Here is a 27,480-nt window from a genome sequence, read left to right as displayed (position 1 = left end):
CGCCTATTATTGACGGTTCCGTCAATTGGAGGACCGATTCAGGACGGGGTTCATTTGTGAGAGACTAAATAATCAAAAAGATAATGTTAAGAACCAAATTGATAAAACGGACATATGTTGGGGACCACTTTTAGCCTTTACTCTATTATAAATATACTTGTTCATTAGTATTTTAGTACATAGTACTATAATTCGAGCAAAACACAATCATGTCATAACCGGAAAAATGGCACTTAATTATTAACAAGAAGTTTAATTACAATTATGCCAATCGCATTTGTGTAAGTGGAGTACAAGATCAAAAACAAAGAGCATCTCTCTTTGCACCCCACCAAAATCAAAACAAAGGAAAAAAACAAAAACAAAATAAAATGAGCCCCCACCTATGATAGCAATATTATATATATACACATATATATAATATTAAAAACCCAAAAAAAAGAAAAAGAAAAAGAAAAACCTAGCTCATGGAGAAGGAAACCCCTCTTTCACCTCTCTCACTGGATAATTACCACAATAAATGATTGATTTTCTTGATCACACCATTGTTGAAGACTTTTACAGACCATCTGATTCTGCATCGGGAGAGCTCAGAGGGAAGCACGTGTCTTCACCGCCCGTGTTCCATAAGAAATGGGCATAGTTAGCTGCGTAGTATGAGTTGCTCGGCTCCGCATCAATGGCTTCCAAGTAGGTCTCCTCTGCTGCCCACAGGTCGTTCCTCGCCACCCACAGGAAGTTAGCGTATTTGCTCAGTGCCTCCGCGTCCTTTGGCTCCACCTCCGTGGCTCTCTTGAAGTAGTCCTCCGCCCTATTTCAACCAAACATTGTCAGATCAAACACGAAAACCAGCCATTTTCTTAGTAATGAAGTAAGAACATGTTTTCTAGATTCTTGAAAAATGTATGGTCACAACATATTTTCAAGATTCTTGAATTTTTTGCAAAATGATGGAATATGAATGCTAGAGTTTCAAAATCTTGACCATCTACACAAATATTTAATGAATTAGTGGCAAAATGTTAAAAGCAAACATAATTTTCCAGATTCTTGATAATTTTCCAAACAAAATTAGGACTATTACAGTATCAATGGCAAAAATGTAAGGTTCCTAGCAGAGGGCCGGCCACCGGTGACCACACTTGTTTGGCTGCGTCTACTGCTGTCGGGATCAAGACTATAGCCCCCCCCTTAGATTTTTCAACACTCCAAAGTCAAGACAACAAAGTACAGCCTAGAAATAAATTGCCAAATTTTGGTGATATTTTCATTTGGTGGGCTCTAAAACTCCAAGATGAGATGTTTTATCATCTTTTTTCACTCAAGAAAGACATACAAACTGCACCACACAACTTGCTATCACCACGATAATCTCAACCCGAATTCAGACAACAACTTCCCCACAAAAATCACACAACTTGCACCCAACAACAACCTAATTCTTGAATCAGCCAAGAACAACATGGTCAAGATTACTACAGGGCTCCAAGAATAATATCCCAAATCAAAACCTAATCAAACTCTGTTCATCATACAGTAAAAAACAAGAAACTGAATCCAAACAAAAGGTTAAAAGGTTTGATACATACCTGTCAAGATCCCGAACAACGAGGTAGAGAAACTGGGCATAATTTGCTAGCAAAAGGGGATTGCTAGGCTCTTGAGCCAATTCTGTTTGGTAAAGTAACTCAATTCTCAAATATTCCGAATCATCATCCGCTTCAATCCTCGCATCAACGGGAGAAACGAATCCTTTCTTCGTTTCCTGGTCCAAATCCTCGTTCCCCATCTTGGAAGCCTCCTCCACAAGCGAATCCCACAACGTTGCTTCCTCCTCCACGCTCGAGACAGACTCCTCCCCACTAGTCCTAGACGGATTCACAAACGAAGACGCGCTACCATCAGGTGCCACGGTGCCATAATAATTCGACTCATCAAACCTCCCATCTCCCTCGGTCCCACTAGCAACAGGCGGGAACTTCCCACCCCCACCCCCGCTGCCCCCTCCAACCGAAGCTGCCTTCCCAGTCGAGGAAGACAGCTTCAGTGTCTTTACAATAGATGCATCGAATTTCTGTCCCTTCTCCTCCACCACGGAAACTGATGACACCTCCTCCGTGGTGGAAACACACATCGGTGGCGGTGTAGAGGCTATTGCTGCATTACTCGACATTGAGAAAACGCTGTAGTTCGCGAGGAGTATCATCACGTACACCATCAACGTCGGGGTAGTCGAGAAAACCTTCTGAAACAGCCACACGAACGACGCATGCATTTCCCTCTGCACCTTGGCCACAATCCCCTGCATATCCTCGTAGTGTAAGAAAGACCTCATTTGTAAAGTGTAGCTATGGAGCTCTCGGATGATAAACACCATAGACGAAAACGCCTTCTTTATCGAGCAACAAGCCGAGCCCCCAGCCCCCGCGAGCCCCCTCTCATCCGCACCAGCATTGTCGAATCTAGACTCGAATTCATCAATTTTCGAACTGGTGCTGGCATTATCGTCGTCGTTGAGCTGGAATCTCAGCGCTAGCTCCTCAATTTGCTTCGAGAATTCTTCGTCGGAGAATGAATTTAAACTGGCGGTTAGGGCTTTTCGGGCTCTCTTATTGCCGCCGCGCGATCGGGAGCGGTTTGCGTCGAGGAATAGGCCGGATTTTTCGACGAATCGGCGGAGGAGCGATCCGTCGCCGCTGGAGAAGCTCCGCCGCCGCGACGACGACGGGGAGGGGATGGCGGAGGCCAGTGTCTGGGAGCAAGACGGCGGCGATTGGGGGAGCGACGGCTGCGACCACCGTAGTGAAGCTGCCGGAGCTACTTTCAATACCATAATTCAATTGAAATCAAACGAGGAATCGAGAGGGAAAAAGGAAGAATCAAATCAATCCCTTTTCCACAAAAAGATAACCGAAAAAAAAATCTCGTTGATTCGAATCAGGAAAAAGGGCAGAATCCGTCAATCCCCAAATTTCAGCTCAAACACAAATCCCTACAAAATGGAAAGGAGAGAAAACAATCAAATTGAAGTCGAAATGAATCAAAAGCAATCATTCCAATTTCTTATAATCATTTCATTTTCAGCCACTCAAAACGGATCAAGGCTACACATTTCGAGATGAATCGCATAAACCAATTTAGTAAAGCTTTGAAGAGGGAGAAAAAGTCACCGGAAATAGGACGAGCGGCGTCGCTTTGCTTATCAAGAATGAAGAGAATGGGAGCGAAGGCCTTTAAATACAGCACCCAAATAAATGGAAAAACAAACACTAAAAACATGCTAAGAAAAATCTTGGGGGAGAACAGTCCAAGACAGCTAGAGAGAGACTGTAAGTACGAACGTTCACAAAGAATCTGACCGTATTTTTGTACAAATACTATTGATTTAAGACACGGGTGGGTCCGTACGTCTGATTTTTCCTCTAGTTTATTTGAGAGAAAATAATTAAATATCTTCTGCACAATTGTAATATCTGCAAAATACATTTATATTTCTTGTATTGCATCTTCAATTTCAAACTCGCAAAATTTAATGTTTCATTTTAGTTACTATACTCATATGCCCAGAATTAAAGTAGTAAGAAAAGAGAAAAAAGGAATTTTTAACTTTTTTTTAATAAAATACTCTGTTTTTCCGTTTCAATTTATTTGCCACGTTTAATTGATTTAAATAATCTGATTAACAAAGTTGGTAACGTGAACATTATTAGTAGTATTAGTTAAAAAAATGGAACATTTATATTTATATATTTATTCATATAACAATATTCTAGTATAATAAGAAAATATCTGATCTTTAACTAACTTCAGTTCAGAATTTAATGTGAGAGTTCAAAAGTTAAACATTTAGGTATAATTAACCATATTAATGATAGAAGTATGGATCGATTCACAGTCTAATTAATGGTTAATTAGATGTCAATTAAAGTTCTTATTATAACAAGCATTTATCATAAAGTATTTAAAGTCTTCTATGATAAATTCAACATGAGATACAATAAGAGACTATAGAAGATAGGATCATGAACTGTTTCGCACATTTTCCTTCTTTGACGTAAGTTTTCAACTATGGAAAATAAACAGAGGCACATAAACCACTCTAGTTACAAACAATCATATAGGAGTACTTTAAAACGAAAATATATCAATTTATTATCAAGTAACTTTAGTGCCGTTGGTTGTTAATAACTGCTTCATTCGTCCCCGATTAAGAGTCACACTTTGACCGAACACGAGTTTTAAGAAATGTAAAGAAAAGTTGGTTGAAAAAGTTAGTGGAATGTGAGACCCATTTTTTTATATTGGTTTTATAATAAAATGTGAGTGAAGTGAATTAGTGGAATGTGAGACCTACCCACCATTTATGGTAAAAATAAAGTGTGACTCTTAATTGGGGACGGATCGAAATGGAAAAATGTGATTCTTAATCGGGGAACGGAGGGAGTAATACTTAATTGTTTAGGCCATTTTATAATTTGGGAAGAAACATCCATTGAGATATTTTTGTTAGGATTTATCAAAGCTAAAGTTAAACGTGTTTTACTAAAAAAAATTATCTTCCTCTTAATTAGTTTTATAGTAAAACGTTTGTTATAGGAAAATTAGAAAAGCAACTTTTAATAAATTAAGCTCTTATCACATGATGCTAATTAAGTATTTGACCGAGGAATACCTAATAATTTCGAAAGGACTATTGATCTCACTTCTCAGTAGCTTTATTGGACAAAAAAGAAAAAAGAAACATACGGAGTAGTATAAAATGTCATAAATTTTAAATTTCAGCTATTGTGTAGTATTTCAGTCACAATCAATTTTACTAAAATCACTTTCCAAAGTTGAATTATGTAAATATGATTGGCTGTTCGAACGGCAAATTCTCCTCCGTTCTTTTTTAACCCTCTTTGGTCACAGTTGGTTACAACTTACAACTGGTGCATTCGTTTCAATTTGTCTTTTTCAGTTATTAATAATTAGTAGATAATATTAATACTGACGGGTGGTATCAATTTGTTTTTAAATATAAATTAATCATATTTTAAAATAATGTATTTATCTGGTTTTTATATAATAAAAATTATGAAAAACTAGTAATACTATAATTTTCTAAAATTCTTATGATCATCTTTACATATTGAGTATTATTTTTATGCATTATTTAGTGTTATTGTTTTTAATACTCTTTTTTTGTTCTCAATTCATGATTTATTTAGCAATTATAATTTTAAAAATTAATTAAGAATCATACTTTATGGTATAATATATTTTTATTTGACTTAATAACTTAATCACAAATACTGATTTAATTAATTAAGTTTGATTGATTAATAAAAATTGTAGTGAAACAACGAATACACGATGATAAGTAATTGAAGTATGAATAAGTATTGAAAGCCAACGTTGTGGTTTTATCATTGGCATAATTTATGTTACAAACAATCATATAGTACTCCCTCCGTCCTATAAAAGTTGAGTCGTATTCCTTTTTAGTTCGTCCCAACAAAATTGAGTCATTTCCTTTTTTAAGAAAAGACAAAACATCTAATTACTCTTATTTTATTCCATCATTTACTTTACTCTCTCTTATCTTTCCTACTTTTTTCATCTCTCCTATTTATTTAATATAAATTATTAATCTCCGTGCCCAAAAGTTTTATCTCAATTTTTATGGGACGGAGGGAGTACTATACTGCAACTTTTTCGTATTAAATTGAAGTTAAAATAAGTGTATAGTTTCAACTTGCAAACTTTAATAAGCGATATATGTCGAATCAAATGATGATAGATTTTTTCATGGAAACCTTGATATTTGAATATCTGGAATATATCTTATTTAAGATTATTAAAATAAATTCTGGATCTGGGTGTACATTAATAAAATATCTAAAATGATTTTATGGATCAGAACTTGAGAAATAAAGATATGATTATTTATAAAGCAATGGCAGCAAATGAAATGGCCTTCATATCGGTGAAAGATGGAGTTAGATAAAGAAATGATTATTTTATGAAAATATTCCCTTTCTTGTCTCTACTTCAATGTCCATTGGTTGCAACTTTTCCCTCAACAAAATCTACTTAACCAATTATTTCCCATACTCACAGGCCACAGCTAATTATCTAGTAGCTACTCTTTTATAATGACAATCATCATTGTGACATGACATTAAAAATGTGATAATTTATTTTATTTCTTTAAATATATAACTACGCTTTCAACGTGACATACTTGATAATTTGAAAGTGATTTTTTTTTTAGGAATAGAAATTATCAAGTGATTTTTTTTTTAGGAATAGAAAGTTAATACTAGCTATTAGTCTCTATTGCAATCATTATTCATTATGATTATGCATAATTACAAATATCACCAACTAATATGTTAGCCAATTAATATGTTAGCTAGGCGTGGGGTTGTAGTTTAAGCTTAAAAGATTGAAGATAGTCTAAGATACTTTTTCGAGTTAATAAATGTTAAGTAGTTTTTTTTTTTGGAAAATAATTATATCTTTTGAGATATTGCAAGTTTATAAAATTGTGTATATAATACTCATGGGTCCTAGCTAATCTCCAGTATGGGTACATTAAATATTTAGTAGATTCACAAAATATTTGTTGTATCCAAAAAGAAAATCACAAATGCAATGGGGTTGCATTTTAAATTATGGTAGTACTGTTAGCAGTAAAACTTCTTCTCAAATAAATTCAAATATAATTCGGTAAACGACGGAAATGTTGGACCATTTAGGATGAAACAATGTATTTTGCCAATAGTAATGCACACATATTTACACATATGACATGATAGTTATAGAAGAATAAATATCGTACGTCCATTCATCTCCCTACTATCTGAAAATTTTATTTGATTAAAGTTTCATGCAATATATTTACTCTTATTGCAAATTTGCAAGTGAATTGAATTGATGTCACGTGTAAATATAGACAAATAAATTCTAACAATGAGCATCTTAAATAGTCAAGTAAATGGACTTAAACAAGGAGTATTTAGAGAGTCTAATTCAAACGTTTAACTTAAATTTTTATTTTAATAATAATATGGAGTATAAAAGAATGACTCTCACTTTTTTTTATTTATTTTTGTAAATTTCTTTAAAATCGAATTGAATTAAAATGAGATGGGTATTCGCAAAACAATAATTTACAAGGGGAAATGACTTAAGTTCACATCTCACCATTGCTATATTAGCATAATTTATTACACTATTTTTCAATAAAGTTTCGCTGCCATGATCTGCAAATTGTTTCACATGAACTGAATTTGTGCAATATACACTTCGATCAACGGTTATGGCTAAAAGTTTTATTTAGTGATATGTTATTAAATTTTAGTATTTATTTTATGATTGTTGTAGTTGCTGGATTTAACGGCCCAAAATGAAAGCGAAGAATGCAGCCCATAATTGGAGATGATGTGGGCCCTCCCTCGTCGACATGATAACGGCTGCCCTGTTTATGGTTATCTCCTGTTGCCTTAGATTGATAGCAACACCAAACACGGTCCTACTCAGTGTTTTAAAAACCGGTTTGGACCGGTTCGGCCGCGAACCAGTGACCTCTTCGGTCTGATTCACCATATAAAACCAGTGGAGCATTGAACCGTTTTGGACCGGATGAACCGGCCAGTTGGACCGGAAACCGGGAACCGGTTACCAAATTTTTTGATTTTTAAAAATGAATTAAAAATCAATTTAAAAAAAATTTACACTAAACTTTCATTTCATATTAACCCATACTTGTAGTGGGCCTATGAATTTATAAAAACTAGCTTAAAAAATCACTTGTGTCTTTCTTTTATAGAAGTATTCCACAAGATTGTTCTTTCATTTTTCAATGTGGGATGAAAAGCTTATTTTATAGTCATCTTTTACAATCATTTACCTTTACTTTTTCAATGTGGGATGTAGTTTGTTTTGTTAATATGTACTACTTCATATTATATCAATTATTAACTATATACTAATTGTATATTTATAATTAAAAACTATATACATATTTTATATCATAACTAAAATTAATAAATCTTAATGAACTTTCAAATAAAGTTTTAATTACTAATGCTTAGATTGAAAATAAATAACAAGAATATATAATGGGAGAAGTGTTCATAACATGAAAATTAATACATAGTATAATAAACATATGAATATGTATGTTTACATTATTTGTATTACTCGTTAAGAATTGGTATATATATGCTTTATCTATACTTATATATCTCTATATTATTTAAAATTAAATTATATATTGCATTAATGCTTGTTTATTTACATGTTTTGAAACCAAGTGTTTTATAATAAATATGTATTTAATTATATACTCATATATATATAAATGCTACAGTAAAACGGTTCGACCGATGGTTCGACCGGTTGGACCAGTTGAACCGTGAACCAGTAGTCTCGCCGATTCGCTCGCCAGTCCGGTTTTTAAAACATTGGTCCTACTTCATACATTTTGTACAAAACAAAATCTCATTATGGCCATTAGTAATGCCATTGCCATTGGTGCGATGATACCAATCGTTGATTTATAGGCTTCGGTTGGGTCTTGATTGACTCTAATGTCGGTCCATGAAGGCTAGAAAACTATACTAAGTAAATTTGGCCTTTGAAGTTGCTACGATTCCAGTGTCTTTATAGCAAGAGTTGTGTTCACTTCATTCTATAAAGACGCTGCACTTAATAATTTTTATACTAGTACTCCATATTGAAATCAACGGTCAATCGCACTCGACGCTGCTTTCAAAGGTTAGCATTATTAATCCAAATATATACATATGATATATTTTACTATTTTAGGATCTGGTGGGTCATCATCATCCTCAAAACAGCTTTAACAGCCATTTATTTCTCAATTCATGTCTGCAAATTTGAATTCTCAGATTCAATTCAGCAGCTTCAGCCCCACATTAATCTAACGTGATTTGTTCTTCAATAACCTTGATATAATAAGGGCTAAAGACAATTTTTTGAAAATTTCAAAAGATTTTAGTTATGGGATGAAAGGAAAATATTTTTTGGGAAGAGCTTAACCTGTGTTCGCTCCTGTGTACGTATACTAAAATCCACAAAAATACTTCAATTGAAAGAGAACTATAAAATAGTTTGACAGAAAATACTTCAATTGAAAGAGAATTATAAAATAGTTTGAAAAAATGCTTCTATTGTAGCTTTTTTTTGTCTAGTTCTATGTTTCGTGATCAAAGCTAAGGGGATTGATATGTATAATGTTGTTGCTGCCATCCCTTGGGATGGGCTGCTGCCTGCTAGAATATCTAAAAGGCCCAACAATAAAAACTAAACAATAAACCAATTATAAAAAGAGGTAAATCCAGATCAAAAGTGTAAATACTATGAACTATATCAAACATAACACACGGAGAACCCACAACCATTTCTCCATTATGATCACAATTCAAGCTCGTATTGTTTCGCCCTAACTCTACCGCACTGTGCAGCCCAAGCCCACATCTAAGGTATCTTTTGTCTCCAGTTCCAAAGCCTTTTTTAATCTAATGATCTCCTACTTTTGTGCCTTGTACGACTCGTAGAATGTCTTTTGAAGTTTCACCGTCGAGTCCTTATTTAATCGGAAAAACTATCATGCATAACATAAACTAGTTAATTACAAAGTATTTCTCACTAAAAGATTATCAATATGATTTTTTTTTTGGTGAGAGAAGGCAGACCACCGCCTGATTATAAGGAAAAATTAGCGAGCATAAGAAATATCAAGTCTATCGTGCACATCCAAATACCAAGCCCTGTGGAGGGGATTCTAAAGTATGAACTCCTCTAAGAAAACTATAGGCATGAGCAAAATTCTCTTCATGATTACCCGTATGAATTTTATTTGCGCATATACCTATGAGGACATGAACTCGTGATTTGTTAATCGGAAACTTATTTATTAACCAATGAATTTGTTATCATAACTCATGAATAAAATTTACAAATATCTCACCTGCCAATGTCGTGTCAGACTCATAAATTCGGAAACTAAAAAAATAAATATATAAAACTAACTAACCGTACAAAATTGCAGAAAATATCTCACTCGCCAATAATACTTCTCATAAAATATCTTCTTCTTCTAAAGCACACATTTCACATTTCACCGATCATATCAGCTCAAATCCGGAGTGAGAAAATGGAGTACGTGAGGCCGAACCGCAGCGACGTCCATTTGAGCGGAGAGGAGGCGGCGAAGGTCGAGGCGGCTGTTCGCGAGCGCTTCGACGAGGCGGCGCCGAAGCGCCACACCAAGCCTCAGCGGAGCGACCACTCCGCCGTTTACACCGACGCTCTCTCATCCGACGACGGAGTTATTGCCGAGCACGCTCAGTTCCAGCAGCTCGAGAAGGATACTGAGGTTAGTTTTGAATTTCGATGTGCTGCAGATTTAGAAATTGGAATGTGAGTTCTGTGATGGAAGGATTTCTCAAGTTTGATCGACAATTAGAGTTTGCTGCTTCTCGATCTGAGTTTCTGTTACGATATATCCGCCAAAACTCACTGAATTTAACGTCACTCGGTGAATTTCACTGTATGTGACGTTTTGTTAAATTGTGGACACTCTGTTCTGAATTTTGTTAGTTATGGTGCTTTTGCAAGTTTAATTCATAGTTATCTTATCGAGCAAATTTATAGGTCGATTGATTCGGAATACTGATTTTGGGACATGATTTCTACACGTATTGCAGAAATTGGTTTACTCTGGAGGCAAACCTGATGAAGAATTTACAGAAACTGAGTATTACAAGGACCTCAACTGCGTTGACAAGCAGCATCACACGGTAAAAATCAACTCCGTCACACTTCAATTCAATCAAAATTTAGTGCTACGTACCTTGATTATGGGTGTTAGATATCCTAGTGCATTTTGATTTTAGCTATATCGATAGTAGATACTAATATCCTGTTAAAAAACTGGTGAATTGTTGCTTTTGAGGTATGAAATTGTAAATGAGTGTGAAGAAACAAAAAAAAACAATTATTCATCTGCATATCTCAATACAACCACAATGTCTATTTACTATAAACACACATTTGATAAAGACACTAAAAATGAATATCGGAAAATCAAGAAGTTCAGCAAATCATCTATCTCTTACTTTGGTCCATTTCGAGGTCTTGGTTTTATGACATATTGAAAATCCAAGTGGACTGATTAATTATCATGTAAAACAACTGGTCAATTGTTGGTTCTTGAGTTATGAAATTGTTGAAGTGTTGAAAAGAAAAAAAAAATTCATCTGCATATCCCTCAACACAATCACAATGTCTATTTACTATGAACACACATTTGATGAAGAAACTAGACACGAAGATAGTAAAATCAAGAATTTCAGCAAATAATCCATCTCTTATGTTAGTCCATATCGAATTCTTGGCATTTTGACAGACTGGAACAGGGTTCACATTGTATATTTACTATGAACAAACATTTTAGTCAAGAAACTAAAAATGAATATAGTAAAACCAAGAATTTCAGCAAATTCCCTCTCTTACTTTGGTCCATTTTGAATTATTGGTATTTTGGCAGACTGGAACAGGGTTCATAAAAATGGAGAACACAAACGAGAAGGACTTCAGCATAGCAGGTGAAACCACAACAGAATGCCACGCCTCGAGCAAGGGGAACCCTGCTACTAATGACTGGATTCCATCTCCTTCAACTGAGGTAACACATCATACGATCTCCATTCTCGATTCATCTTTGTGTAGCTCGTGTGCACGTTTCCAGTACTCATTTTCTTGATCACCAACATGACTGCCTCTTTTAGGTGGATTTCACAAGTGATAAGCCCAGTAGGAGTGACTGCTGATTTGTGGTTTGATCATTGCATTCGGTGTTGGATGTGTTTGGAGTTTGAATCATGGATTCAAGTTGAAGGAGTGTTTTGATGGATTACAGTGATTTGGCTTTGAGTGATGTGTGTATTTGTTGGCTTAGATTCTTGCCCTTGTAATATTAATATATTCCATTTCTGAAGTCAGTTAGGAAATGTGTTGCAGTTACTTAGTTGGCTGAGCAATTTGTGTGTTATTACGCCATTTATGTGTTAAATAATCTGGAGCAATATTTATTTCATCTTTCACCGTGGCATATCAGGGCTAAAAAGGCCTATATCCGTGGGGGTGCACTATGGCCAATAAGTGAAATCCTGACAAAAATCAAAGCAAATCCCAGTCATTGGATCCTTAGATTGGATGATTGTGATAATAATATCCGAGCTACATTATTATATTAAAAGCGTTACATTATCAGCCAAACTAAATTATTAGAATACAAAATCTACATTATTGGACTAAAGCGCGTTACATTATTAGCCAAGCTACATTATTACCCTACATTATCTATATTATTAGATGGCACATGACATTAATCTAACGGTTATATCACAAAATCCAAAGGCTGAGATTTGCTTTGATTTTTGACAGAATTTCATTTATTGATCTGATCACATCCCTATTTGTGCTGATGTTCAAGAACACATTTTATAACTTTATTAGTACGAATTTTTAAAATAAAATAATCACCATATAAAAATTTCTGAGTATAAAATATTTTTAGTATATTTTCTTGATATTAATCTAAAAAAGTAACAAAGATTGAAAATTAATTATTGAACTAATTAAATCTTTGACATAAAAACAAAGTCCTGATTATCAAATTTAATAAAATAAATAATACTCCGTACTTGATAGCTTAATAAATAATTTTACCATAAAATTACTACTACTATACTTAGAAATTTTCAAAATGGTTAACTATCCATGAGCCCCCCACGACATCATGTAGGCATGTCGATGCCTTCCTTGTAGTCGTTAATTCATGGAATAAAGGTAAGTAAACAAGTGGATTCTCATGAATACTAGTCATCGTTTTTTAGATGAAAACACATAGTATAAGGGTAAATAAGTACATTCTTACATTACATATATTATCGCTTTTCAAATGAGAATGCATGTGACCAAAGGCATTCTCACAGATACTAATCGTCGCTTTTATAGGAGAACTCACATTATAGAGATAAAGTGGACTAATAACTTTTTAGGCGTACTTTTCACAAATGAGTACAACATTTATTTTGCACTACTTATGTTTCCTATTCATTTAGCTTTTCATAGAATAGACTTTACACAAAAATTTAAAGCCTATCATCAACATTCAAGACCAATCCATTAACTATTCAACTTTAGTTCACGCAATTTTCATATAAAATGGTTAAACAAAATTAGAGATACACCTCACGCAATTTTCATCAAAATTAGAAACTGAGAGAGGTTGGCGAGGAGAGTAGAGAGAGAGAGAGAGAGAGAGAGAGAGATCCAATTCCGCCGTCTGTTCTTTACGCCGTCGCTCGTCAAGGTCAGTTAGATATTCACCGATATTTTTGCGCTTTTTTTCGATCAGCACATGTGCGGATCTATTAAATTCAAAGTCTCCGATTGTTAAATTAGCTGAAATACTGTTTTCCTATTCTAAGTATATTTCGATTTTACATTTCGATGAATTTGATGATCCTTCATCTAGAGTTTTCGGTATCCAATCGCTTTATGTTTTTGAAATTATTTGCGCTTTTGATCGATCATTTTATTATATTCAAAGTTTCCGATTGTTAAATTAGCTGAAATGCTGTTTTCCTATTCTAAGGAGTATATTTTTGTTTTTATATTTCGATGATTTCAACGATCCTTCATCCAGAGTTTTCTGCATCCATTCTACGCTATGCTTTCTTTCTATCATTAGATGTGTGGATTTATTTGTTTTAGGAGGAATTTAAACTTTCCGAATTCCGATTAATAAATTAGTTGCGATGTTGTTTTCCTATTTCGTATATGTTCTATATTTATTTTTCCGGTGGATTTGTCCTTCCTTCATTCAGAGTTTCCTGTGCTTCTCTGTATCAATTTTACTGCGTGCTTTCTGTTTTTTGCGCTTCTATTCGATCATCACATGTTTGGAACTGTTTGTTTTAGGAGGAATTCAAATACTCCAATTATTAACTTAGCTGCAATGTAGTTTTCGTGTTTTGAGTAGTATATATATTTTATTTTTATTTTCGGTGGATTTATGATTAATCCAGCCTTCATTCTGTGCTTTTCTGTATCCATTTTACAAGCGTGGTTTCTGTTTTTTGCGCAACAGATTTACAGTATTTGTTTTAGGAGGAATGCACACATTTAATTTGCTGCAATGTTGTTCTCTTATTTTATTTTTATTTTTCCATGTATTTATCTACCATTCATTAGAGTTTTCTCTACTTTTCTGTATTCAGTTTTAAGGTATGCTCCCAGTGGTTGTAGGATAATCGAAAATTTGGTGATTAGTTTACGATTGGAATCCGATTAAAATCGCAATAACCACTTTATAATGTTGTTTTTTCAGCTTGTAGCTTCGTCTTTCCTCTTTAAATCGCTGAAACCTATCTTCTGTATTGTGTGTCTGAGTTAATTTTGTAAATTTTTCCGATGTTATCCTCTACATTTAAATAGGTTCAAGGTTGAATCATATAAAGTTTTGAATCTATTCTCTTACTATTCACATGATCATTCCCTTGAACTTATACCTGTTACAGCAGGTCTTACTGTAACTGTTTTGTCTTCGATTCTCAATCATCTGATGATTTCTATTTGATGCGTGTGAATGCAGATGTCGTACTCGAGGAGAACAAGGTGTTTGCTAGATGCTAATTTCACGCTTGCAATTGGTGATTTCACATGGAATTTGTTCAAACCATTTTTTGGTACTCCACATTTTATGCAGTTACAGATTCCCTTCACCTTACTATAAGCGCAACAGTAGGTCTGTCTCAACGTCCCTGACTCTGTCAAGGAGTAGGTCAAGGTAGTCTAGTACCTCGATGGCTCGATTGTGTAAATTTATTGAGGATTTCTCTTTTGGACATCTTAATTCTGACTGTAATTCATGTTCAGGAGCTATGATTCCAGTGATGCTGAGAATCCAGGAAATAATCTGTATGTGAAGGAAAGGTAAACTTGGAGATCTTTGTGTCGATGAGTCCTATGTTTTCTTTGTTAACAGTAGTGCTCGGAGTTTTCCTTGAAATGTGTTGGTTATTGGCGCGTTCTGCTTATGCTTTGTGCTGTAACTTTGGTATTCAGGTCGAAGGAGTTCACCTTGTTGTCGAAACACATACAAGGGAATCGCATGGGTTTGGATTCGTGACTATGTCCTCTCTTAAGGAGGCGGAACGCTGAATCAAATACTTGGACCGATCTGTCCTTGATGGCAGGGTTATATCTGTGGAGAAGGTAGGAATTTTTTCAGCAATTTCTTGTTTGTTTATTTTCTATCTGTATGCTGTCTTATTCATGTTGTAGCTGAAGCTTTCACTATTGTATTGGATTGTTGAAGTTTCTTTGGCAACAGGGTAGCTGTGTGTAACAGCTCTTCACCAAAACTAACAAATCAAATCAAATACATCAGCAAATTCAGAGGGTTAACTATGTCATGATTTACAGAGTAGTGTCTGGTGCATTGACTGGAAACTGATTGTGGGTTATGTTTTCTTTCAGGCTAGACGATGGAGGGGACAGACACCTACTCCGGGAAAGTATCTCAGGCTGAAAACAGTTCAAGGTGAGATGATCTGTCATTGTTAAAGTGTTTATCTGGCATTTGTTTTTTTTCATGTTGTGCGTTGTCGTTCTAATACGTATGTGGAAATGGAAGTACTAAGCATTATTTTTATTCACGTAGAGTGTTGTTGTTCCCCTAGCTACTTGTCTTATTTTAGAAGCCATTTGCCTTGTTATTTGTCTGATAAGAATAGGAGCTGTAGCAGCTTCTTGCCTTGCATAAGGAGGGATGCCTCGAATCCTAGGAGCTACTCTAGAAGCATCTTGCCTTCTCGTTCGTCGAGAATCCATACTAGGAGTCCCAATGCATCTTCTTCCTCCCCATCTGTGTTGTCTAGATCCGTTAGTCCTAGGTGGTGGTAGCTCTCTTGTCGTAGAAGGGTTTTGTGTTATTTAGGTTGATTGGATTAGGCCATTAGGGTGTCCATGCTCGCTATTATGTTGCTAATATTTACTGGGCTTAAACTGTATTTACTGATTAGCTATTATCTGGGATTTTATGTTGCCTTTCCACTTGATTGTTTGAAGATGTGATAGTCATAGTATTACTTTTTACGCCTAGTATGTTGGTTATCCTCTTCGAGTTTATATCTAAATAGAACACCACATCGGCAATATATATCTAAATAGAGTCAATCGAGTTCACTACTAGTATCAATTATATTCTGAACTTCAAAATTTGTTGATTTTAGCATAATGAGAGTAATTGTAGCTAATTTATGATTTTATCTGAGTGTTAAATTAACCAATTTTATTCTGTTTTAATCAATGTATAGCAATTTATTATTCATTTTGATATTATTTATACAAAATAAAATATACTTGCTACTAATATGTTATGATTCCACTGTTTGAGTGGAATTTTGATAATCGAAATTGATAAAAAAAACAATCAAATTTTGATAAAAAAAATTGATAAGAATGATTGAGGTTGAATTGTAAGAAATAAAATTGATAAACAATTATAGGTTGTAATATATTCAATAATAAACCTATAGGGACGACCGATTTTATAGGTTAAATATAACAAGAAAATTAACAAATACTCCATATTCAATAATAAACCTATAGGGCCGTTTGATTTTATAGGTTAAATATAATACGAAAATTAACTCATTTGATTTTATGGATTGCAACAAAACTAAACCCGAGAGAGGATTTTAAGCTGAAATTAGTACTCCCTCTGTCCCATTAAAAATGAAACGTTTTCCTTTTTTGATTGTCCCATTAAAAATGAAACGTTTCCTAAAATAGAAACAACTCTATCTCTACTTTTTCATCTCTTTTACTTTATTCTCTCTTCATTAACTCACAAAACAACACTACATAAAATCCTGTGCCGGTTCCCAAATGTTGCATTTTAAGTGGGACGGAGGGAGTATCAAGTAGTGGTTTCCACAGATAAAATGTGAATAGGATATACATTTATGCCCAATATATATTTATTTTTTGCAGAAATCTAAGATATTGTAATATTGATTAAATTAGCAAAATAAAAATTTATTTATTTAATTAATCATGTTTTCTCCAGACTAATTAATTGAACATTAGGTTCATAATCAAGCTTACGAACTTGACTGGAATGAATTCATATTATTACACGGAGCTTATAAGTGCCTGTGAGAAAGTACCAAAGGCAGAATGAAAGCAACAATAAATATGACTTTAAGAAAACTAGTAATACTATGACTCTCAGAACTGATTTCTTGTGTGCAAGTATAACTAGTCATGTTGCAAGTAGAGCTTGGGATGTGTATGTTTGGAACGCTTTTGTGCTCAAGGCAACCGACACTCGTCTATCTTCCATATCTCCTTTGCATACTGGCCAATGGTTCGGTCGCTGCTAAACTTACCACTTCCTGCGGTGCTAAGTATCGACATCTTTGTCCATTTCTTTCTGTCCCTGAAACAGAAAGAAATTGGAAATTTTGAGCAAGAATGTTACTGGGCATTTGTTGGAGTTGTGTGGCAAGCAAACATATAATCAAAGCAGCTAGGATGCCATGTCCAAACAAACACATAGTCAAGCAATTAAGATTAAAGACATGTTTATTTCACATAAAGTAAAGTTAGACATGAAAAATAATTCCTAGGAAAATGAATTTTAAATATATGACTCCTAGTAATTTACTTTTCCATGTTTGAAAAAATATCACGATATTAAATTTTATACTATTTGATTTGACAAACAAAAAAGTATAGTACTAATAAAATTTTAATAATATAATTAATAATTTTAAGAGATAATGATAATAATTATGATGCATATATTAAATAATTAGGTTAAGATTTTCTTAATAAGTTATTAACATCATATTATTGATATAATAATAAAAATAGTTATTATATCATAATTATCTATTAATATTATAACTGAATAAATTCATAATTTAAAATTTTAATTAAGGCTTTCTTGATCAGTTATGAATTTATAATAAAATAATACCAATAATAAGTAATTATTATTATTATTATTATTATTATTATTATTTTATATGATTCAAAATTTAAATAACTATACTATAAACTATTTAATAAATTATTAATTATTTATATAATTAAGTATTATTCCTAATATAAATTAAAATAATACCTGAATATATAAGAGTCCTAAAAACTAGGAAAAAATACCTAGAAAAAAAAAAACTAGAAATCAGAATCTTGAAAAGTTGTAGGAATACTTTCCTATTTTAAGAATTCTACTTACTTTTCCAATTTGAATACAAAAAATAACAAAATTTTTAAATTAAGAAATTAGATTACTTTCCTAGAAAAGAAAAATGGCAAATAAACATGCCCTAAATACGGGGATAAAATTATTAATTATTGATTCAAAACAAAAAATGTCCTAATAACTGATTAACATGGTTCGATATTGGTATTAGCACTGGTTATGAGATTAAATCCATAATTGAACAATTTAACTGATAAATTCAATTTTGTAATTTTATTAATCTAAATTCTTAATTGAATAATAGTTGCTACTATTTTCTATGCTTAACTATAGCATTTTAAGATAAAATATTTGAATCTAGGATTTTTGATTCATCATTTCATTATTTAGAACAGTTAGTTATAAAGAATTGAATAATCCCCAAGAACATTTATTTTCCTATACTTCTAGATTAAATTATGCATTTTTAGTTAATCATCCCCTTTCCTAAAGTTAATCAATCAACTTAGGCAAACACATACAATTATGCATTGTACATGAAAGTTATACAGAGATGATGAGGATTTCATATGGTGGACTACATTGAATTCGGTTCTATGGGTTAACCGACAAACTGATAAGTTAATCGGCTGATTGATTAACATTAACTGGTTAACCAACCTTATTTTAATATTGGTTTCGGTAATCTTTTTCAAGCATTTAGTTATGTTATTAACCGAATCGACCGAATATACTATGTTCAATTACAGAGCATTTTATATTTGGGACCTAAAAAGACATTCACAGCTTTTTCAACAAGGACTTTTCTGAAATTAAATCAAAACAACAATTAAACTCTAACTTATACAAAAGTTAACAAATCTCTAGAAATTACATTATCATTATAAATTCCGCATATTAGTATAGCAAACATAAGATTAAAGCAAATTAGACATAAGACTAAAACACAGATATTAATCTAAAAGAAAGAGGAATAACAAAAATAGATAAAATGAATTAGACATAAGATTAAAACTCCGGTACAGAACAAATTTTTGATTCTTAAATTTAAGTAATACTAATAATTATTTGTAAAAATTACTTATAATTTTAATGTAAGATTATTTTAAAATAGCCATGGAAAAATTCAAAATTGTTTTGGAAATTGGGACTATGCCCCCACCCCAACCACCCCGCCATGTAGCTCTGCCACAAAAATGCTAGTGTAGTTCGGAAAATGAGAAACATAAGAACATGGAGAAAATGGTCCAGAGTAGTGTGAACTGTGATACAGCATGCTTGAGAGAAAAGATTAAGGAATTCTAAATCCACACTCCCGTATGATCAATTTTTATAAGTGCGTAGCCAATAGAAAAACCAATTCCCAACCCCATTTACGTTGCAACTATAGGTAATTCCGTAATTACACACTCACAATCTTTTCAGAAAAAAAAATATGCATTGCAAATTTTAATCAAAAAAATAAAATAAAAATTCCTTTCTTTGGTGGCCTACGATTACTGTTCTAATTATTTTAGTAGCTTCAATAGACAGATTACGAAGGAATTTTCATTCATTTCCTGATTCAATTAAATGACAAACATGAATTTTTCGCACATTGCAGAATATTAGTATTATAACTGGGAAGAGTTTCAGCAACTTACTTGTAAGCTTCATCCACCCTTGCCTGGGCGTCCATGTAGCTGGGGAAGTCATAACCGACAAGGAAATAGTCGCCACGGCCAAAGCCAGAGTTACCCTCGAGTGAGTCGAGCAGTGGACTATAATCGTAGCTTCCAAATGCTCCAGATTTTATGAACTGTTTGGCCTCTTCAAATCGTGGATCTGGCTTAAACTACACAGTAAGGGAAACGAAAACTACACGGTGAGAGAAACGAAAACTACACGGTGAGAGAAACGAAACATCATTTCTGGAATTCCTGAAGATGTAGAAAAGTAAAACTAACAGCTGATATACTATTTCTGGAGACATGTTATATGGTTCCATGATCAATAGACATCAGTGGATAAAAATAACGTATTTACTGAATCTATTCTAACCATTTCAAGCATTTTTTTTAGTCAGTTGCAATTAATTTATTCTTTCACCTAAGCATACTAGTTCTAGTTCTCCGATCAATGAAAGAAGCCAAAGGTTTCGATATGTTAATCAAACCAGCTATGTAGAGTTGCATTTTATAGACTGGATAGAACATGTAAAATTTAGTAGAGTGGACACGAGCATTTATTTACCAGTCCTTGCTCTCTTTCTTTACGCAACCGGGGAACTTCATCAGCTGTGGCACCAAAGAGAAAGAAATTATTTTGACCGATCTCTTCTCTGATCTCAACATTAGCTCCGTCTAGGGTTCCGATAATGAGGCATCCATTGAGAGCGAATTTCATGTTACTCGTGCCACTTGCCTCCATACCAGCTGTACTTATATGCTGTGATAGTTCACTTCCTGGAATAAGCACCTCAGCCACAGAGACATTGTAATTGGGCACAAAAACAACCTGAGATGATGGAAAATTTTGATAAGAAAGCAAGAGGGTGAAAGAAATGACGATGCATATAATAAGCCGTCAGCAGGAATACTAACACATGCATGTTCAATATTGCATATTAATAAAGTAGAGTAGAGATATAGAAAGTAAAGTGTTTGAGGTATTGTTAAAGGAGAACGTGGTCCACCTCATCAGAGAGAAATTGACCAAAAAATGAAGGTGATTAATTTGTATGAATGATCCAAAATTAAAAAAAATACAAGACTAGTGTTTGTGGACGGAGGGAGTAAGACATTTGGATGCATACTAGAATACTACATACGAAGCAATCACACTTCAGTTTTAGAGGAATTAGAGATATAGGAGGGGGCATACCTTTAAAAAGGCATTGACTTCTGGATCAGTGTTCACAACAGCCCCAACATCGCTTACTAGCTTAACAATTCTTTTAGCATTTGTATATGTTGCAAAAGCTTTTCCTCCGATCATGATGGTACGAGGTGTTGTCTTTTCACGTTCTTCTGGGCTCATCTCCTGCGTCAGAGAAACTTATTTAAAGACTACTATCAACAGAAAATTACTACCTGGATTGAATAATTTATAAGTTAGTATCGAAGAAGAGTTTTCATAGTAGCAAAAGTTCGCCTCACCTTCAATTTCTTGTACCTATAAACAGCACCCAAAATGTTTAACAGCTGCCTTTTGTACTCATGGATCCGTTTGATTTGGATATCAAAAAGTGAATTCGGGTCAATGCTAACACCAGTGACCTGAAGTACATAATTTGCCAACCGTTGTTTGCTTGCCAATTTAGCTGATTCCCACTCAGCTTGGAGTTCTGAACTGTCGGCAAACTTTGGAAAAACACAGTCAGTGCAATGGCTGATCCAGCAAGAAAGAATCCATCTAAATTATGATGATTGAATGGGAATATCATAATACATACTTGCCGTAGATTCACCAATAGGTCGAGATTATTAACCCATTGATCGGTTTTTAACCATTTGGTGATGATACTACTAAGCTCCGGGTTGCAAAATTTGAGCCATCGGCGGGGAGTTATACCATTGGTTTTGTTCTGAAATTTGGTAGGCCATACTTTGACATAATCAGAGAACAACTCAGCCTTTAAGATGTCACTATGCAGCTGTGCAACTCCATTCACCTGCAAGAAGAGAGAGGACAATGACTCAGTTCCTAACCATTTTATGCTCATGATAAGAAGTCGCAGAGTCTAAGCATCTTTATGCAGGATTGATACATAATAAAAATCATCAACGTATAACTGAAAAGCGCCGTGCTCATGCGTTGATGATTTAACATAATCGTGAATCTTATCCAGTCTTATAATATTCCAGCGCACCAGCCAAAATGATGTTGTCTGAGAATGAATTTTGTGGGTGTGACGTGATATATCGTAAATATAACTTCCCTGAGGATTCTGTTTTACATAATCCAGGTCCTTTTCAATATATGTATATGACAACACACGTAGAATAGATAATAAAACCAGCATAAAATTGAATTTAGTTGCTATTTCTAAGAAAGCTATTTGTTACATCCAATTAACCCGCTTTAATTGGGATTGTCTCTCTTGTTTAGCAGAACAGATATCATCTTAAATGGTAACTTTTGAAGGAAATAAACTTAGAAAGATATTTGTAACATCCAATTTACCCATTTTAGTTGGCATAGCTCATCTTGTTTAGCAGAACAGTTATCTTCCTGAAAAGGATTTATAAGGCCATAATGTACTACGAAAGAAATAAACTCAAGTTTCTCAAGTAAGCAGCTTTACCAAACTGAATCCCGCTTTATACATGAATGAGCAGAGTCAAACTCTTACCGTATGAGCCGACACAACGCACAAGTTAGCCATTCGCACAACTGGTTTTTGTGGGTTGCTATCCAATACACGCAGATCAGAAATTTTTCCCTCAAGCTCAGGTTTTGTTGACTGAATCAGTTTGATGAACTGCAAAAATAAGGTGAAACACTAAATTCAAGTTGATTGATGCATAGTTACAAAAAAGGATTTGGTTTAAACTATAAATTACCCTCTTATCGATTTCTTCAATAATTTCCATATGGCGTGGAAGAAGCTTCCACATGACAGCCTGTGACCATTTCTCCAGAGCCTCCGGCAGAACTGTATGATTTGTATAAGCTATTGTCCTGGAAGAATACACAATGTTATATCTACAAGTCACATCACCACATTGGAAGGAAATAACATAATTTTAATATTAAGATACAACAATAAGTTCAACCAAGCAAGAAGCACCTGTTGGTTATATCCCAAGCTTCGTCCCATCCAAGTCCCTCATCATCCATCAAAAGACGCATCAGCTCCGGTATTGAAAGAGTTGGATGTGTGTCATTCAGTTGTACAGCGACCTTAGAAGGGAACTCAGACCACTGGATATTATCTTTTCCGCCTAATCTCTCCTTAAATCTAGTAATGATGTCCTGGATTATTGATACCGCAATTAAATGAGAAGATCAACTACTTGGTGAGTATAAGCCAGAAATTATTTTCAAGGGAATTTGTCACTACTGAATGTAAGGCACTCTTAACTACTAGTATGAAATAGTGCCTGCTCAACAATATTTAAAAAACTTCTTGATTAAAAGGATCTACATACAAATGCGAAACTGGCTCACATACTTGGTAGTCAATTTTTTGAAGTAAAATCCAAAACATAAATAAATATTTACTCAAATAAAATGACATGAATTCATATATGCAATGAAAATAATGAAAGCTGGGTAAAGATGCCCCCAAAACCTGAAGTGATGCACTACACAGGAAATACTGCTGCTTCAGTCGTAAAAGTTTGCCATCTTCAGTAGCATCTCCAGGATACAGAACAGCACATATCTGGATGAATATGCATCTTGCATGAGTATACAGAGGGACTTCATTTTATAAATTAAAAAGATGAACTGCTCTCTCTTTACCTGCTGAGCCCTTGAATGAAGCAATGCTGCAGATTCATATTTTCCATCATTGAACTCAAATAAATTGAAGTCCTCAGCCCTAGCTTTGGCTTCCCAGAGACGAAGGCTGTTAGTGTTCTTTGTTTTATAGCCGGGAATTGGTACATCATATGCAACAGCTTGTATGACCTCTCCACCGATCCATTTTCGTCTAAAATGTTTTCAGAAAGATCACATGAATAGGAATTCGTGAAGAAACTAAGGTTCATTATGTCCACAAACTAATTGTATAATGGTAAAATAAGGAGCATTTGACAGTCGCACTTACGAGCCATTAGGATTGACCTCAACTTGACCGAAAAATCTTATAGGGAAGACTACATCATGTCTAGGAATTTCCCAAGGACTGAACTTCTGCATTAGTTAATCAGGAAATGAAAGATTACGATTATCCAAAAGAATGAGCTAATCTAGCATTAACAAAATTAGGATGTAGGTGTCAGCAGACCTCCAACCAATCTTCAGCGATTTCCTCTTGGCCTGTTTTGGTCATCAGTTGCTTGAATAGACCATATCTGTACCTCAAACCATATCCCCAAGCAGGTAAGCTCAAAGTAGCCATTGAGTCAAGGAAGCAAGAAGCAAGCCTTCCTAGACCACCATTACCAAGTGCAGCATCCTTTTCCTATTGCATTCAATTAAAACCAGCCTCAACACATATTGGAAAGCAAATGAGAAAAGAATATTCAGAATAAATGCTTACAACAGAAACATTCAACAAAATGAAACCTAAAATCCTGCCTCTATGCTGACAAACTGCATAATAATCATAATTGAGCTGAATCAGGAGAATCAAGTATAAAGAGCACACCACCATGCCAGATTACTCTTCTGAAAATCTTGCTGAATGGCCATATAGCTATGACAATATCTTTTGCATGCAAATGAGTAATTTCACCAACTTACCTGTTCTGTTATCTCCTCAAGTGCATAACCGAGTTGCTTCAAAGCATTAGCATATGCATCTTGCACATCTAGGTTTCCAACTGCATTTGTCAAAGCTCGACCTTGGAGATATTCCATGGATAGATAGTATGTTTGCTTAGGGTTGACTTTGTGATAATGGCTATATGTGTCGTTCCATTGCTGTAATATTGTACAAACAAAGGAATCAGTTTATATTTAAATGTAATATGACATCTGAAATCATACTCTAGAATAAAAGATATGCATTAATATAAATTCAATCGATTCCTAGAAATTTCAACGGAGGTTATGGTTTTAAGAATCTCTTGCGTATGTGAAACTAGATGGTAAAGCTCATATAATTCTTTTCCTCCTCTTCAATAAATTATCAATGAAACTTTAGACTGGCATGAAATACTGATTAATTTGTTACTTTCTGAGGTATTTAAAGAATTTGAACCCTGAACTCCTGGAACAACCACTCAAGACTGAAATACTACCTTGATCAGCTGATCACGAACACTTTCCGCCGTAGCATAGAATGCTTGCTCCGGCTCAAACTTGTAGGGAGAAAAGTGAGGGCTGTAGTGAGCATGATATTTGATATTAGACGCAATTTCAGCCGGCTCTGTGGCCTGCGGATTCGCAACCGGTGGAATCTTCTCCAAAATCTTAACCCTATCAGTCACACTACCATTCGCCTTCACTGTATCTGCCATGCCTGCTAGGTCTCACTAGCCTCTACAAAACAGGTGAAAGCAATGAATAGATGCATTCAACAAACGGATGCTGTATCATATGTTTCTTCCATCAGAAAGGTTCTTCACGTGATTTTCATGAAATCAATTCACTATCACGACAGAAACAGCAGAAATTCATGGAAACATTGCACGTCGGTGATACTCGCAAACAACACATAACCACAGTAGGGGATCCTTTCCCTGATTGAAGCCACAAGTTGAGAAAAAAGAAACGGCAATTCCATAGGTATAACGAAACAGCAAAACAGAAAAAATTCTCCGAATCATTACACGTAGGTGATACTCGCAAACAATATAAATAAAAATTGAAAACGAAACGACCATAGGTAGAAAGAAACAGCAAAACAGAAAAATTCACCGAAACATTGCACTCAGTGATACTCGCAAACAACACAAATCCAAAGTGACAAGTCGTGAAAAAATGAAACGACAATTCCATAGGTAGAAACAGCAAAACATCAAAAATTCACCGAAACATTTCACGTCGGTGATACTCGCAAACCATACTACTTTTCCAGCTCGCTTCCAATACACAACACAAATTCAAACTCACAAGTTGTGAAAAAAAAGGAAACGACAATTCCATAGGAAGAAACAGCATATTGCGATTTAGTTGAAGGAACTGCCAAAAACTTAAATAAAAAAAGCAGGCGATCTAGCTGAATATGACAAAGCAACTCTCAAATCACATAAAAAGCAGAAAAAGGAAAGCAGATTACCAGATGCTCGCTCCGAATCTGAAAGGATCGCGATGATAATGCAATTGAAACTAAACGCCTCAAATTCGAGCTATTTAACGAGTGGAATAAGAGAATTATGCGAGGGAGATATTTTAGAGAGAGAAAGTGACAGAAAGGCAAAAAAGAGAAAGTGTGTGTAACGGCAGCTCTGGTTTGTGGTCATGAGTGATTTGGTGGAGAGTGGGATTCCGAAGGTTATAAATATCAGTGAGGAGGAAGAAGACGACGCCACCTCCGATGAAATATCGCAATTCGATTTATATTAGTAGTACCTAAAGCATAACGAGCTTGTACGTTTCTAAGACCTGACTTAATCAGTCCACTAATCGTCAACCTCTTTTCAATTGAGTCTTTAATCCTCTCACAATATATACTTGAAACTAATTATTTAAACTATTGTTTTATTATTTGGTGAACAACTGAAGTATTTTAGCAGATTTTTTCAACTCAAATTAAATACTCCATATAAAAAAAGCTTGAAAATTTATTTTGGTTTTCATTTTATGATTCGTGAATGTCAAACAATAATTTTTTTTATGATTGGTAGTTAATGGCTCGACACGTGTGGAGTGGCGGTGGAGTGAGATGGCAAAAGCGCGCGCATTGTCACGAGATTTGTCCCGCATTTTGATGTGAGCTTTGAGATTGATGCATTGCTCTTAGACTAGGCTTCACTCTCTTTATTAATTTTTTTTTTATTACAAATACAATTGTCAAAATCACCATGTCATATTAATTGAGATATTTTTTGACATGAAATTTAAAAATTAGTAGTACTAGTATTTTATAAATTAAATGGATAAAATAAGAGATAATAATGTAAAAATATTGCTCCTATTAATTGATTTTTGCTAAATTGACATATCTACCTTACCCTTCAATGCAACATTATAAATTGTAGTAGGAGTACTAATTTATTGCTTAAGATGGTAAATGAATCGAAAGTCTTCCCTTCAGAAGTACTCCCTTCGTCCCCAATTAAGAGTCACACTTCATTTTTATCATAAATGGTGAGTAGGTCCCACAATCTACTAACTCACTTTACTCACATTTTATTATAAAACCAATATAAAAAAGTGGGTTTCACAATCCACTAACATTTTCAACCAACTTTTCTTTACATTTTTTAAAACCCATGTCCGGTCAAAGTGTGACTCTTAATCGGGGACGGAGGGAGTAAATCGCAAAATATTAGTAGCATCTAGTACTAGTACAAGTAAAATACAAAAAATCACATCCCCCACTAGAAACTATGTGCGCTCAAGTAAATACTATAAGCTAAAAA

The 27,480-nt window shown here is 34.3% G+C and overlaps 4 protein-coding genes across 8 annotated transcripts; 2 read left to right on the top strand and 2 right to left on the bottom strand.

The window, feature by feature from the left end:
- Nucleotides 1-215: 215 nt before the first annotated feature.
- On the bottom strand, nucleotides 216-3,320 carry LOC125214736. The gene is made up of 3 exons (XM_048115870.1): nucleotides 3,171-3,320; nucleotides 1,590-2,992; nucleotides 216-811 (listed from the first exon to the last, which is right to left on the bottom strand). Exons 2-3 carry the CDS (start codon nucleotides 2,831-2,833, stop codon nucleotides 559-561), a joined length of 1,497 nt encoding a protein of 498 aa, XP_047971827.1. The 5' UTR covers nucleotides 2,834-2,992; nucleotides 3,171-3,320; the 3' UTR covers nucleotides 216-558.
- A 6,762-nt stretch (nucleotides 3,321-10,082) lies between these two features.
- Nucleotides 10,083-12,119, top strand: LOC125212507. Its single transcript, XM_048112700.1, has 4 exons — nucleotides 10,083-10,390; nucleotides 10,722-10,814; nucleotides 11,564-11,701; nucleotides 11,805-12,119. The coding sequence occupies exons 1-4, from the start codon at nucleotides 10,169-10,171 to the stop codon at nucleotides 11,844-11,846; spliced, it is 495 nt and encodes a 164-aa protein (XP_047968657.1). The 5' UTR covers nucleotides 10,083-10,168; the 3' UTR covers nucleotides 11,847-12,119.
- Nucleotides 12,120-13,200: 1,081 nt separating this feature from the next.
- Nucleotides 13,201-16,182, top strand: LOC125211539 (serine/arginine-rich splicing factor SR45a-like). Of its 5 annotated transcripts, none has more exons than XR_007174536.1 (7): nucleotides 13,201-13,393; nucleotides 14,678-14,700; nucleotides 14,792-14,872; nucleotides 14,962-15,018; nucleotides 15,151-15,300; nucleotides 15,404-15,487; nucleotides 15,565-16,182. XR_007174536.1 is itself a non-coding variant. In XM_048111380.1 (6 exons), the coding sequence occupies exons 2-5, from the start codon at nucleotides 14,678-14,680 to the stop codon at nucleotides 15,212-15,214; spliced, it is 225 nt and encodes a 74-aa protein (XP_047967337.1). In that variant the 5' UTR covers nucleotides 13,211-13,393; the 3' UTR covers nucleotides 15,215-15,300; nucleotides 15,404-16,182. The 5 variants fall into 5 exon arrangements, 3 of the variants coding, with proteins under 3 accessions (XP_047967337.1, XP_047967335.1, XP_047967336.1); XR_007174535.1 differs by having other exon boundaries at nucleotides 13,205-13,393; nucleotides 15,419-15,487; XM_048111380.1 differs by having other exon boundaries at nucleotides 13,211-13,393; nucleotides 15,404-16,182.
- A 981-nt stretch (nucleotides 16,183-17,163) lies between these two features.
- LOC125211538 (alpha-glucan phosphorylase, H isozyme-like) lies at nucleotides 17,164-26,431 on the bottom strand. Its single transcript, XM_048111377.1, has 16 exons — nucleotides 26,175-26,431; nucleotides 25,195-25,435; nucleotides 24,695-24,874; nucleotides 24,237-24,413; nucleotides 24,057-24,142; nucleotides 23,750-23,939; nucleotides 23,577-23,669; nucleotides 23,073-23,257; nucleotides 22,846-22,963; nucleotides 22,635-22,763; nucleotides 21,735-21,953; nucleotides 21,439-21,642; nucleotides 21,164-21,322; nucleotides 20,534-20,797; nucleotides 19,945-20,135; nucleotides 17,164-17,530 (listed from the first exon to the last, which is right to left on the bottom strand). The coding sequence occupies exons 2-16, from the start codon at nucleotides 25,411-25,413 to the stop codon at nucleotides 17,404-17,406; spliced, it is 2,541 nt and encodes an 846-aa protein (XP_047967334.1). The 5' UTR covers nucleotides 25,414-25,435; nucleotides 26,175-26,431; the 3' UTR covers nucleotides 17,164-17,403.
- Between the last annotated feature and the right edge of the window lie 1,049 nt (nucleotides 26,432-27,480).

Source organism: Salvia hispanica, chromosome 3 (genome assembly GCF_023119035.1).
Source record: "Salvia hispanica cultivar TCC Black 2014 chromosome 3, UniMelb_Shisp_WGS_1.0, whole genome shotgun sequence".
NCBI classification, from domain to species: Eukaryota; Viridiplantae; Streptophyta; class Magnoliopsida; order Lamiales; family Lamiaceae; genus Salvia; species Salvia hispanica.
Note: the sequence above shows the minus strand (reverse complement) of the source record. Positions and strands in the feature narration are given on the sequence as shown.